This window comes from Eublepharis macularius, chromosome 4 (genome assembly GCF_028583425.1).
Source record: "Eublepharis macularius isolate TG4126 chromosome 4, MPM_Emac_v1.0, whole genome shotgun sequence".
NCBI classification, from domain to species: domain Eukaryota; kingdom Metazoa; phylum Chordata; class Lepidosauria; order Squamata; family Eublepharidae; genus Eublepharis; species Eublepharis macularius.
The window spans coordinates 118,223,061-118,238,595 of NC_072793.1; the positions used below are offsets into that span (position 1 = coordinate 118,223,061).

At 41.0% G+C, this 15,535-nt stretch overlaps 1 protein-coding gene across 1 annotated transcript in view; it reads right to left on the bottom strand.

Annotated features, from left to right (window-relative positions):
- The window catches only part of ARHGEF3 (Rho guanine nucleotide exchange factor 3), a 273,489-nt gene that overhangs the window by 175,570 nt on the left and 82,384 nt on the right, over window positions 1–15,535 (bottom strand). Inside the window, exon 3 of the mRNA XM_054977396.1 lies at window positions 4,696–4,758. Coding sequence (XP_054833371.1) covers window positions 4,696–4,758 — 63 coding nt within the window. The remainder of the gene's footprint in view (window positions 1–4,695; window positions 4,759–15,535) is intronic.

The following is a 15,535-nucleotide window of genomic DNA, read 5'->3' on the forward strand; positions in this document are numbered from 1 at the left end:
CCGCTCTGAGTGGGCATTAAGGTGTCCTGAAGGGCGGTATATAAATCGAATGTTGTTGTTGTTGTTGTTGTTGTTGTTGTTATTATTATTAATTTGACACTGAATGTAATATCTGCTTTATCTATTTGATCTACATTTTTCTTTCTCTCAAACACAGTTGGAACTAGGGCTGCCAGGCCTCCTGCCAGCAGCCCTTGTTGGAGCAGCAAAGGGGGAAAAAATTTTAAGTCAAGGTTGTATGTGTAGCTATGTCAATTCTGTGCAAAGCTCAGCATAGTAACATAGGGTAGCTACTGGAATAGCTGGAAATTGTATAGTTTTACCATAGAGTTTCCATTGTTTCCTAGAGCAACCTTACATCACTTCTGGGTTTTCCCTAGAAGAACCGTAGCAGCACACATGATGCTGCACCCCCTGTCCTCTCCTCCAGGCTTCCGCTAGTTGCCTGGCAACCCTAATTAGAACACAAGGTGGCTAATAACATTTAAAAAATAATATATTTAAAAAGATTAATATAAAATGATATATATACAAAAGTGAGGTGTTAAACCACAGAAAGTAATATTCAACTCCAGGAATAAAACCTACTCTGCCCTAAAGCCCTCTTAAAAAGTTCAGTCTTACAACTTTGCTAGAAGGTAAACCAGGTGGGTGCTTTCTTTTCTTTTTTTGTAAAAATTTTTATTGGATTAGAAATATATCATATCATATCATTTACACTCACATTCCTTTAAATTTCCAATTCTAACCCCCTCCCATTCCCCCCCTTTTGTTGACTTCCAACAGTTTTCCAACCCCTCATCTATTTTCCCTTTACTCATATGAATTTTACTATATTTATTATAATATACTTTCAAATTCTTCTAAGCTTGTCTATCATATTTGTGCTATTTCTGATTCCTTTCAATAATATTCATTCTGATCACCTATACTCTATTTTACTCTTTCTACCCTCTTCAATATGGGACAAGCAATTTGCCCCACCTTATACATATTTTCTAGTACTTCTATAAACTTTACATGTATTCATAATAAGTCAATCAATTTGACTTATATTCTATATATGTTGCTCCTTACTTCCTTTTACATATCATATCCAATATAATTATCTAATTTCTCCGTTATAGAGCTATTTAACTAGAGTAATCCATTCATATATTCGTTTAACATAAGTCAATCTATTATTTCCACATTTCACCTACTGATATGTATCCATTCACCCTTTTGCAACTATTATTTACGTCAGAAAGATATTTAGTTTAGCTTTTATCCTTACATTTCTTATAATGATAGCACTACTAATACTCTATATAATAATCCAATATGGTATTTGCTTAGAATTATTCAGTCGACTCTCCCCCCCTCGGTATAGTCACTTCCCTCTTCTTCCATTATGTTTCAGTAATTTTCAAACTGCCACAGTTCTCCACCCACCTCCCATTTTTTCACCAGATATTGTTTCAGCTTCTCCCAGTCCTTGTTAAACTGCCCTGGGTCAAGGTCTCTCAATTTTCTTGTCATTTTATCCATCTCCGCCATGTACAGCAATTTGTAGATCCAATCCTCAATGGTTGGCACCTCTTGTACTTTCCACTTCTGCGCGTACAAAAGTCTAGCTGCTGCTGTCATATAGAATAACAATGTCCTGTATTGTGCTGGCATATCTTGCATTCCCAAGTTCAGTAGCAGGAGTTCTGGGTTCTTATTCACTTGAAATTGTAAAATCTCACTCATTACTTTTATTATTTCCCCCCAGTACTGCCTAGCTACCTCACAAGTCCACCACATATGGTACAAAGAACCCTCATGTTTTCTACATTTCCAACATTTGTTAGACATGTTCAAATTCCCTAGCGCTATCTTCTTTGGTGTCAGATACCAACGATACATCATTTTATAAACATTCTCTTTAATATTAGTGCATGTCGTAGTCTTCAACGTATTTTTCCACAAGTATTCCCACGCCTCCATTGTTATTTCTTTGTTAAAGTTTATAGCCCACTTCACCATTTGCACTTTAACTACCTCATCCTCAGTATACCATTTTAGCAACACTTTGTAGACCTTTGAAATTTCTTTTTTATCTCCTTGTAGAATTACTTTCTCTAATTCTGAATTCTCCATTCTTATTCCTCCCTTCGCACAATCCGAATAATAAAGATCTCTGATTTGTCTATATTGAAACCAATCATAGTTTGGGGACAACTCTTGTTGTGTCTTTATTCTAGCTTTAGAAAGTTCTGTTTGAGTTATCTCCTTATACGTTAAACACTGTTGCTTATTATCGACCGTTCTTGGATCAATTACTTCATATGGAACCACCCAGGAGGGAGTCAGGTGGGTGCTTTCTTTATGTCCTCAGAGACTATTCAAAAACAGAGAAGCAGCAACTGAGAAGGTCTTGATTTGGGTGGTGGCTGATTGAACCTAAGCAACAGAAGGGATGGTGAGGAAACCCTTTTGGGAGGACCAAAGCTGCTATATAGAAGCATGCCATGAGAGATAAATATGTGGGTCCCAGGAAATAAAAAGTTTAGCACCAGCACCTTTAATTGGATCCAGAAACAAACGGACAGCTAGTGTAGGGACCTCAAATTTTTTCTGCCCACTAACCCCACAGACAACAAATGGGTGTGCTTCATTTTGCGCCTCCTGAAGGACAGCCCCAAGTATATCATATTACAATAGTAAAGGCAATTACTGTAGCATGAATCTGCAGTCCCGACCTGCTACCTAAAGAAAAGGAGCAAGTTTCCAATCACATACAGTTGAAAAACCATAATTTTCCACTGCTATATTCACCTTACTCTCCAGTGGGAGGACAGGAACTAATCTAATTCCTTGTTCATATATTTATTTTAAATATTCATAGCCTTCTCTTCCCAAAGCAACTTATAACATTATTGTCCCCTCCTCCATTTTACCATCACTACAGCAACTCTGTGAGAGAATTTGACCGATCACCAACTAGCTTCTGTGCCTGAATAAGGGATTCAAATCTGGGTTTCTCAGATCCTGGTCGAACTGTAACACAACATTCTGAAGAAAGCTGTGTTACTTCAACTGTGCTACGTAGGAATCTCTGTAATGTGGCACCGTCGCTGACTAGCCTTATCCTGTATTGATTAAATTTCAACATATTTCCTCAGCCACTTGGACCACAGTAACCAGGCACTGGCCCAGAGTAGAGAGAACTGTGCGTTATTTAATCTAATATATATCAGGGGGCATAAATATATTGATGATACACAGATACAAAGATATTGGAAAAACTAACTTCAGAATACATCTTTCAGAAAGAGAGAGGCAGCAAGTAACTGACTACTGTTTGAGAATAAAGTTAACAAGTTTTTCTTATGTTTCCCAAACCTTAGTTGCATTTCACTAGAATTAATAGTACAGAAATCTCAGTCTGCTCCTTAGCTTTCCACAGCCTAGGAGACTAGAACCACAAGTGACAAAAGGCACAGATTGGACACTTGTCTGCTTCCCTCAAGTTTTGATGGGAAATGTAGGCAGCTTGGCGGAATGTTGGACAAATGACAGTTGAAAAGTCCATTGGACAGCAGTCAGAGAGCCAAGCTGCAAGACCAGGATGCCTACATTTCCCATCAAAACTTGAGGGAAGCAGACAAGTGTCCAATCTGTGCCTTTTGTCACTTGTGGTTCTGCTCTAAGTTCTAGAACTTACTAACCAGTGTGTACCTGAAAAGCCCGAAACTCAAAAAGGGAAGGACGGACAGCACAGCCAATCAAAAAATCAACCAGTCAAATGCAGGAAAACAACTAACCATTCAAAGACCAGACATATATGCAAAGTATGATTCACTGGCAGGCTTTGGAGGTGGTAATAACTGTATACACAAATGGATTGTGTTCAATAGATCATCCCATTGCTCCATTGCAACAGTGCAATCACAAGGAACAAAACAAAACAAAACCACAACTGAACAGTCTGTAAATGAAGGAAGGACACATACATAGGAAAGTTCCACATAAAAACCTGCAGTGTTGGTCAATCTCTCTGAACATGCTACGATCAGATGTGCCCTGGAGGCAAGGAAAAACCAGATCAAGGCTGCAGTCTGGAAGATGCTATTATCACTACTGAAATTAACGGGAATTAATCAGCTCTTTAAAATAAAGTGTTTTAGAAACATACAGATATTTATTGATCCCCTACAAGTGTATACATTTTATCCTCTGGAATTAGTGTTATTAATCAATTTAGCAAGAAAGCAATTAGATACATCTACTTGAATACTTTTTTGAGTACCTGATTTTTAGCTGTTCAGTCAGAAACTCTTAACACAATTGTACCAAACTTGATTAATATCTCACTCTAAATTAGGCTAAAGTGTTCAACAACACCAGTGTATCTTATGAGGTAAAATAAAATGAGGCCCAAGAATGGGTTTCTGCATTGTTTAATTACTTCAGCTTCATACAGTTTTAGGCCTGATATATATCTGTCAACAGAAGTTCATGTAATAATGGTTCTATTCTGCTCACATTATCTTCCTTAAACATGCTTTACTTGTAGAACGTTTTCAGTCAATATGTCAGCAATATTTCAACATGCAAGAAAGGTGTTTTATGCCAGGCATAAGAGTTTAACACTGAAATCTCAGCATTTCCAATTTTAGCAACACAACAGGTTATGCATTCTGTTTAAACAATAGAATAATTACTCACGCTTGAGTCAAAGCTGCAGACACTGACTGAATCTTCATCCTGGGAATTTTGCTTGCGTTTTTTCTATAACACACAAAAAAGAACAGTTTAAAAGAAAACAGTAAAATAAAATATTAAACAGGATAGTTTATTTTCATCATTTTCAACAACACCACAACAATAGTAGGGAAGCAACCCTAAGTGATCTGTAAGTAACCCACTGGCTGTCCTCTTTATAGACAATGGTTTTAAATTTATTTCATGACAGAGGGAGCATATTCAAACGGAAAAGGAATGGAAACAAAGTTTCCAACAATGATTGAAAATTCAATGCAAGCTATTAATTGTGAATTCCAACAGAGCCTACTTTGTAATGAATTGTAATTTTAGTATTCTAAATAGATACATAGTTTGTTGTTTGTAATAAATCAAATCTAATCTCACAGAATCAGTGTTGGAAGGGGCCCTTCAAACCGTCTAGTCCAATCGCCTGTCCAATGTAGGAACAGCCTAAAGCATCTCCAGCAAGTACTTGTCCAGCCTTTCCTTGAAGACTAAGGAAGAATCTGCCACATCCCTAGGCAGCCAATTCCTCTGCTGGATTACTCTTAACATAAAGAAGTTTTTCCTAATGTCCAGCTGATATCTTCCCTCCTGTAGACCCATTGATTTGAGTCCTATCCTCTGTTGCCAATAGGAACAGGCCCCTTCTCTTTTAAATACTTAAAGAGAGTAATCATGTTTCCCCTCAAACCGCCTCTTCTCCAAACAGAACATTCCAAAATCCCTCAATCTTTCCTTGTATGTCTTGCTCTCCAGGTCCCTGATCATCCTGGTTGCTTTCTTCTCTGCACCTGTTCCAATTTGTCCACATCCTTTTTGAAATGAGGCCTCCAAAACTGCACTCAATACTCCAGGCGGGGTCTGACTAAAACGGTAGATAGTGGGACAATGATATTCTGTGATTTGGATGTTATGCTTTTGTTGATGTACCTCAAGACTGCTTTCACCTTTTTTGCTGGTGCATCACACTTACTTAGGGATGCCAGACCCCCGGCAGGGGATCCCCCCACAACCCGCTCCCACTTACCCGGCCACGCGCACCTTTCATGCGCACTCCCCTGAGGCACTGCATGCTCCCATGCGCAGCAGCCACCTGGATTGGGCCCGTTTTGGCCTGGAGCGCAGCTGCTGCGGAGCGCGGGAGCACTCCTGCACTCTGCAGTGGCCCAAAACGGGCACATTTCAGCCCAAATCAGGCTCATTTCAGGCCTGTTTTGGCACAGATCGGGCCTGTTTTGGGCTGCTGCAGAGCACAGGAGCACTCCCATGCTCCACAGCGACCCCAATCCAGGCCAAGACAGGCCCAATCCATACCAAAACGGGCCCAAAACGGGCCTGATTTGGACCAGAACAGGCCTGTTTTGGGCTGCTGTGGAATGCAGGAGTGCTCCTGCGCTCCATAGCGGCCCCAATATGAGCCCCTGCGGAGCGTGGGTGTGCTCCCAGGGGGCTGCATGATGATGTCATTTCCCAGAAGTGACATCATCGTGCTTGCGGAAGCATGTGCATGTGCACCCCCCACCCCAAGAGGTAAGTGTAGGGAGCCAGTCCCCTGCTGCAAGGTTAAGAGGGACTGGCAACCCTACACTGACTGCTCATGTTTAGCTTCCCATCCACCCATGTCCCAAGATCTTGTTCACACACACTGCTACCCAGAAGTGTATCCCTCATCCAGTATGTATGCTTTTTATTTTTGTTACCGAGGTGGAAAACCGGACTTACCCATGTCAAATCGTATCTTATTCATTTTTTGTTCAAAATTTATCCCTGTCTTCAAGGGTGTTCACTATTCCTCCCCAGTCTGGCGATATCTGCAAGTTTAATTAGTAATCCCTTAACAGCCACCTCCAGATAATTTATAAAAAATTATCTGGGCCCAGAACCGAGCCCTCCAGTGGACACCTCCCTCCAGTAAGATGTGATGCCATTGATACCTACTTTTTGGGTGCAGTTATGCAGCCAGTTCCCTATCCATCTAACCATCCTGGAGTCCAGTTCACAATCCTCCAGTGTACCTATCAGAACATCATGAGGAACCATGTCAAAAGCTTTATGGAAATCCAGATAAATTACATTGACAGCATTCCTACAATCCAGTAAGCCTGTCACTCAGTCGTAGAAGGACATGAGGTTGGTCTGGGGACAAATCTGTGCTGACTTCTCCATATTGCAACGTTGTCCATCAGATGCTTGCAGACTGACACCTTTAATATCTGTTACAGTATCTTTCCTGAGACAGAAGTCAGGCTAACTAGCCTGTAGTCCTTTTTTGCTTTCTTGAAGATTGGGACATTTGACCTCTTCCCGTCTTCTAGTACATTATCTGTTCTCTAAGAGGCCTGGAAGATGATTGACAAAGGGACCACAATCTCTTTTTAAAGTTCTTTAAGCATTCTTGTGTGCAGCCCACCTGGCCCAGGGGATTAGTACACATCCAGTGCAGCAAGGTGCTTCTCCAGAACTTCTCTGCCATGTCAGCCCAGCAGCCCTGAAGTCATGCCTTGCCTACTGCCTCTCTAGGTGGGCCTGTTCTCTCCTTCAGTGAGAAAACTACCTTTATTGCATTAGCAAAAAAGCCATAGCAACAGTACAAGATAAAATCAAGTATTTATTAAGATAAAATCAATAAATTTCTACATATATGCATAGAAATTCTTAAAATACATAATAATAATTTAAAATATTTCATAATAAAAGCACATATAATGGCTAATGACCCAGAGCAGAGCATTTAGTGTGCATGTCCACCATGCTTGCATCAGCATGCTTCATCATGTTCTTTAGTATTATGATAGTAGCAACTAACCATGCCATTTGGAGAGTAATGGATTTGTCCCTGTCCACCAGTAATCGTACTAATTTCTCCTGATCTGACCTTCTTGGGAAACATTTGTTAAAAAAATTATCTTCAAAAGATTTTTTCTTGTCACTGCACAGTGAAAGAGAATCCATAATATTCAAGCAATGTTAGAACGATATATAAATACCACCACCACCACCTCACAAGTGGAAAGGTTACTATTTTCATCATTCATATTTTCTTTGATGAAAAAATAACGTGATCAAGGCCTTTTTCACAGCTACAGCAATGTGTTTTTTAGTTTAGTTTCTTTTTACGAACCCAAGAACTCTCTCCTAGATTCTCACAACACAGAATCCACCAGTAATATTTCTGATATTTTTATCTCAATGTGCACCAATCTCTCTCTATATAAATGTTCTCTTAACTCCACGGTTAGGTTGGAAGACAGGTCAGCAAGGTTATAGACATTTGAATGTTCAAGGTGGCTGCCTATTCAACAACTATTTTCCAAAGTGGAAGCTAAGAGACAAAGGTCTTGATAAACCTCTCTTTTTCCATGATAGGTGTAAATGTAGCTTGTTCTCTTGTTTGCATACACTCTACTCCCTTCTTCAGCATTATGATTGAAGCTTCTGGTATCAGAGTATTGAATCAACGTTCAATTTACTGTGAAGAAAGCAAACTTGAATGTGATTCCTCGCCTCAGCTGGGGTTCTAAAATGAACTCACAAACTAGACCAATCCTAGCAGATGAGTCTTTGGAAATGCACTGACAGATGAAACCTCAGAGTGTTTATTGCTTTCTGCTGCCATATATACATCATTTCAAAAGTGTTTGTGACTCCAGTCAGCTGGCTTTGTTTTCAACTCTTATAGACTGGAGTAACTGCATAAAACAACACTGTTTACTGATTAAGAAGCAACACCAGGTACCCTATCCACTGCTTCTTATATTTCTGATCTTGAGATATCTTCTCACTGACTTCGAAAACTGCCGTGTCAGTGGTCTCATTGAACTGAGGACTAGCAGGTTGACCTTGGCATTCCTGAAACTCTTTTCCTACTTCTCCATTTTTACTTAAAATTCAAACCTCTGGTTCAACCATGCTTTATAGGATTTATATATGCTTTATAGGTTTTATAGGTTTTCCCAAAGGCTCTGTCCCTCTGTATGAAAGAGAGGCAGGGCCTTTGGGAAAACCTATAAATCCCTCCTTCCAGGATGCCAGTGTGAATTTCCTTGGAATCTGTCAGTGAGATGGCTGCAACCAGAGGGATGTGTGCCCTCACACTGGGGAGGTAGAGGCCATGCTGGCACATTCTAGAGGAGGGAAAAGGGGAGTGTATTAGAGAATAAATTCAGATAAGATGTGCTAGTAGGGAACCATCTATTGCTTTTCTTTGCCTGGCATCCTGGAACCTGTATTATTGTAACATTAGGATACAATACCAACATTAAAATATATCCTTTATTTTTCAAAAAATTTTTTTACTCCACTACTAACAGCTACAAACTACTGTAAACCCTCAAATACTGTTCAATCTAATTTAGACAACACAACTTTTGTTAAGTTATAACTTTGGGGAAACCTTTGGAATTTACTCAAAACTGAACATAATTTCTCTCAATGTCTGAAGATTCAACAGTACGATTTTTTAAAAAAGAACATACCAAACATTTGTGTTATAAAATTGGTAGATTACCAAACACTCACTGCTTATGAAGACAGAACAACAACCCATCTGCCAAGTATTTCCCAAACTAACAAACGGACCGAGTTATTAAAACATCACAGAATACCTTGATCTCTGAGGACCTACCTAAGTCTGAAATTACAAACACCAACCAACATACCAGAACTTTGACTAACCCTCAGAACATTACTAAAACTAAACCAGATGCTTATAAATGAAAATAGACACTAACAATAGACTTTCAAAAGAACAAAAAACTATTATAATCGTTACAGGGCTTTTTTTTGAGGGGGAACACTTCGGAACGGTGTTCTGGCAGCTCTAGAATCTGCCCAAGTGATTCCTTCCTCCTTCGGCCCCACGGACTTTGCAGAGGAGGCGAAGCTGCTTTGAGTTAATTGTTTTATTATCATTGGGGGAGTGGATGGGGCTGTGTCTGTATGTGTGCTGCTTTGAGTTCATTCTGCTTTCTTTTCAGGGGGGTTAGGCTGTGTGTGTGCGTGTGCATGCGCTGCTTTGAGTTCATTCTGTTTTCATTTCATTCAGAGGTTTCTGTGTATGTGTGTGCTGCTTTGAGTTCATTCTGTTTTATTTTCATTTGGGGTGGGCGGGTGGGGCTGTGTCTGTATGTGTGCTGCTTTGAGTTCATTCTGCTTTCTTTTCAGGGGGGTTAGGTTGTGTGTGTGCGTGTGCATGCGCTGCTTTGAGTTCATTCTGTTTTCATTTCATTCAGAGGTTTCTGTGTATGTGTGTGCTGCTTTGAGTTCATTCTGTTTTATTTTCATTTGGGGCGGGCGGGTGGGGCTGTGTCTGTATGTGTGTTGCTTTGAGTTCATTCTGCTTTCTTTTCATGGGGGGGTGGGAGCTGTGTGTGCATGTGATGCTTTGCGTTCATTCTGCTTTCTTTTCATGGAGGCGTGGGGACTGTGGGGGGCTGTGTGTGTGTGTGCTGCTTTGAGTTCATTCTGCTTTCTTTTCATGGAGGTGTGGGGACTGTGGGGTTGCACATGTATGTGTGTGTGTTGCTTTCATTCTTTTGTTGGCTGAAGTTGACATTGTAATGGTTCCCACAGCTTTTGAATGCAGATTAGTTCTGTGTTATTTAAATATATCATAGATGCAGAGGAGTTAGCCATGTTAGTCTGTAGTAGCAAAATCAAAAAGAGTCCAGTAGCACCTTTAAGACTAACCAACTTTATTGTAGCATAAGCTTTCGAGAATCACAGTTCTCTCCGTCAGATGCGAACTGTGATTCTCAAAAGCTTATGCTACAATAAAGTTGGTTAGTCTTAAAGGTGCTACTGGACTCTTTTTGATTTAAACATATCAGTTATTGTTATTTGTATTAGTTAAAATATCAGTTATAGTTATTCCAGTTTTATGCTAGGAATGGATAGCTGTGTCCAAGTCACAGAAGGCTTTCATCAATATATTCATCAGCATACAGGTGTTCTTATATCTTAATAGCTGTAACTCAAATGGTTCTCCCCAACCTCAGTTGAAATTGCAGTGGAAATATGGGTGTTAAGGAAGTTTTTATGGATATTGTTTGTCTGGGACATTGGAATAATTATGAGCATTTCACAATGCCACAACAGCTTAGCCATTGGAAACGTAGAGTTAGCAGGCAACAAAAAAAGCCATGTTAAACTAAATATAAACCTAATTCAGCTAAAGTTGAGTATCTAATTTTGAACTGCTCCAGTAAAGCAAAACCTTCCCTGAAAATTTGAAAATTCAATATTCATTAGATTAGGAATTTCAGAGTCTGTGAAATTTTGAGAAAGAATTTTGGAAAAAAATTTCTACGCTGGCAGAGGGAATCTGTTAGAATTTAGATTTGTGAGATGGGTTTTGGATTTTTAGAGGCCCCCTCCTTGCATATTTTAAAATATGATTCCAAAGAAATGAAATGTTTGGGAAAGGGAATGGAAGATTTCACTTTTTGTAGAGGATACAGAAAGGGAAAAAAAAACCCTTTCTCATAATAGTGTAATTTAACAAGCTTACTAACATTTATCTCGTCGTAATGCGTTGTGCTGGGTTCTGGGAAGCGGCATCACTTCTGGGAGTGACATCACTTCCGGAAGCGATGTCATCATGCATTTCTGGGAGCGTGCGCTTCACGCACACACATGTGATAACAGAGAGTTCCACAACCTCTATTCCCAGAAAAAAAGCCCTAGTTATACACGATGTTAAAAAAATATTATACTTGTTATTAAGAAAATGAAAATAAACTCTCTTGTTCTCTCGCTATCACTTATTAGTGACTGTGAATATTAAGAGAGTATTACATGAAGAGGAGTTTTATTTACACCACTGTGAATGGAAGATTTGTATTCACTTACTGTGAAGCTTCCTTTCTCAGTGGTCCAGGAGTGGGGCAGTCCTTACTTTTGGGATATAGCTCCTCCTCTCCGAAGGCAGGGTCAGTCAGCTGATTTTGATTCCAGAGGGGAGGGGCTTGTCCCTGGAATCACCAGTCTGTTCCCAAGCCCCGACTCCCCATCACGATACCAGAAGGGAAAATATTAACTCCCCTCAATTTTTTTAATAGAAAGATCCCTCCCTTGATTCCACTGGGAGGAAGACTATCATCTTAACTCTTCATCCAATCCTAGAAGCTGCCCTGCAAGAAACTCGGGTGGGTAGGACTGCCCCACTTTTGGACCACCAAGAAAGGAAGCTTCACGGTAACTGAATACAAATCTTCCATTCTCCAGTGGTCCTAGGAGTGGGTCAGTCCTTTCTTTTGGGACATACAAGACAGTGTACCCCAAGGTGGGTAGTCAGGCTTCCAGGCCTAGAGGGTGTGTAGTAGTATCCTCCTGCTAAAGGTTGTCTCCAGGGAAGGCAACATGTATCCTATATTTCTTGATGAGAGAATATACTGATTTCCATGTGACCACCTTATTGATAGTTTCTAACGACTAAAGGATTTATAGGCTGCCTGTGTTGCTGTTTCCCTTAGTGAGTGCGCCCTGACATCTATGGGCATCTCCAGACCTCTGGCTTCAGATGCCAGAATTATGTACCCTCTGCTTTACTTACTTAGCCAAGAAAAGGACACTCTGGGTCCCAAGAGGGACCTCCTGCAAACACACAACTAGTGTCCCAGACTTCTGAAACACTGTTTAGTCCTGCCCAAGTGGAATCTCACATCTCTACATATATCAAGGTAGTGAGATTTATTTATTTATTTATTTATTTATTTATTTTCTTCCCATGCTTTGGATTAGATTAGAAGGAGGGAAGTACTATGTCTCCTGTCCTATGAAAACATGAAGTTCACCTTTGGAAGAAAGTTGTTTTTGTTCATAATTTGCTCTACCATCTTGGAGGAAAAGGCATGGCTCTTTATCTACTGCTAGCGCCTACCATTCTGACACTTGTCTAGCTGATTTTATTCTCATCTGAAAGATGGCTTTAAAGGTCAGTTCCTTTAGGGGACATGAGGTCATAGGCTCAAGGCATCTTTTGTATAATGCTCTCAATACCAGATTAAGATTTCACATGGGAAAAAACCAGCGAATCCTTGGAAGATTCTACCATGAGATCCCCTTTTAGAATCCATTGCCATGAAGGTGATATATAAGGGAACAGCCCTTCCTAGAACCCCTAATTGGGATGGTCACTACCTGTTTTCTAAGGGTGTTGATATTAAGACTTTTCTTCAACCCCTCTTGAAGAAAGGATAGTAACTCCCTAATTAGCCCCAAAAGATTACATGACTCTATCCATGCACTCTTCTGGGAACTTGGCAGAAATTTTTATAGACTCTGTGAAACTCTTCCTGGAGGTTAGCATAGTACCAATCATGCCTTCTGTTTAGTCCAACCCTATTAGCTGTTTGTGTTCAACCTCCACACTGTGAGGCTTGTCAGAGCTGGTCAGGGGTGTCGTATTGATCCTTGCATCAATGGCCCCTCCTGCAGTGGAGATGCCAGAGATCCATGCTTAAAAGATTCTTCAGGTTTTGAGATCATGTCTTTCTGGACCTGAAGGTTGCTATTAGCATCACTTCTGCACTTTACGGTGTGATCTTCTGAACAGCTCTGTGCAATAGCTGTACTGTGGAAGACATACAGGACGTGTGAAGGCAGCTTGCTGCTCACATCATCTATCCCTATGGTTTGAGGGTTTCTTTTCCTTGTGCCTTGTTGAAAACTGTGGTAGACCAGTTGGGGAATCTCTCTGGATAGCATCCATTCTGCTTGGTTCATCGCTCTCTGGCTTAGCCAGTCCGCCTCAGAGTTGTCCTCTGTATAAACATACAGTGACCTGTCAGAAGATTCTGAGATTCCACCATACTGTGCCTGATGGCTCCGAGTTCCAAAAGGTTTACCCTGTTGATCATTTATCCTTCAGCCAGATGACCTATGCCATTCTTCCTTGGGTGTGGGATCCCCATCCCCAAAGACATGTCCATGGTCATCACTGTTCTCTGGTTCCTTGAGTGGAACACCATCGTGGGACTGAATGAGGTACAGCCACTGGTTGTTTTCCTGTTTGAGGATCTCTGGCAATTCAACTATCTTGGATCTCTTGTGATCTAACGCCCCCTGGTATGGCAACAGGCATTTCTGAAGTGCACAGATCAAGATGACATTTGGATACAGGAAAAGAGCAATGCTCTGTGGCCTAGCCACGCTATCAGTGATACTAGGATTCTGATGAACACCATAGGTGGCGTTTTCAGCTCAAAGGAAAGGGCCCAATGTTGGAAGTGCCTCTGAGAAATTGATGGAAGCCAGACAATCTCCCTTCTGAATGGCAGTCATGACAAATTTTAGCCTTCTTCTTCCTAGGCGTCTTTTTTATTTGACCAAATTTCTTTGGATCTAGGGGGAAAGGGACCAGGTGGCACAGAATTGAATTCCGCTGATCACAGTATCTAACACCTGCCTGTTTCTTATTATTCAATATAACAAGGCAATACTCGGTACAGCAGAAAGACTACACAATGAAAAATCACCCGGGTATTTAGAAAAATATTCAGTTGTTATTATTTAACAAAAGGACAATCACTATACCCAATATGTGTGAAAAATTCATACAATGTGCAAACAGTGCATTCCTATACTCTAATTATCTCAAAGAATGTCCTTTTCTCACAGTCCAAACCATGCAGGGAACTCCATGCCCCGCTCCGATCCTCTTAGGAACAAGGCAAGTACTCCGTGGGTAGAAGAGATGGTAAGTATGAATCACTTATGATCCTTAATGTGTTTGATGTCTTTTCTTCTCTTTTCTTTCCATACAGGTGTCTTCCCAGATGTTATTTGTAGTGTCCAACCAAAAAGCAGCCCTAACTGCAATGTCCCGAAGGTGGGGAACCTCAGTAGAGTTTTGCGGTTGCGGCCGTGGAACCTAGGAGCAACCTAGGGCTGTCGGCTCTAATGCTCGCTGCCGCTCCGAGCGAAATGGGGATGGGGTAGACGGTAGGGCCTTTCCTTTCCCCTGCAAGCTCTGCAGTGCCTGTGGCCTCGGCCTCCCTGAGTACTGGGATGACAGGCGTGCACCACCACACCTGGCTCATCTCTGGCAGTTTCTTCTTCACTGGGATCGCTGCGCTCTGCAGAGTGTTGAAGACATCCTGCTCGGATGGCAGAGCCAGAAAGACTGGTGATTCCAGGGACAAGCCTCTCTCCTTCGGGATCAAAATCAGCTGACTGACCCTGCCTTTGGAGAGGAGGAGCTATATCCCAAAAGTAAGGTCTGTCCCACTCCTAGGATCACCGGAGAATGAGCAGCATTATGGAACCTCCCTAGTGTCCTTTCCCCACTTCTGGTTTACATAGGGATCCCATTCTTCAGGTTGGGGCAGGCTATTCCCCATTCCCAGCCTCTGCCCCCTGCCACCACTCACCTGGTCGGTGAAGGGAAAGGTGAGGGAATGGGTTAAACCAACCCCCCCCCCAAGCACACTCTTGCACACTCTAGATCACTTCTGCATCACACAAAGAATGACATCATTCCCGGCGCAGAAGCATGGGGTTGCACGAGAGGCTGATTGAGTAAAAATCTTCCTCCAACAGTAGATTATACGGCTTCTTTAGAGAATCTGCTGGAGAGCTTTGCAAGCTAAAACGTCATAAAAATTAACAAAATATTAAAAATCCAGGAATAAAAATTCCCATGAGCATAAAAATAGCACAAAACATTTAGCAGTTTAAAATGAGTCTCGTAAAATGATTCTCAAGCTAGAAGCAGACTGTAAAACTATTTTTAAAAGATAAACCTCTTTACTAAAAACTTGAGGGGGGGATGTTTTGGCCTCTTGCCTAGAAGAGAAGA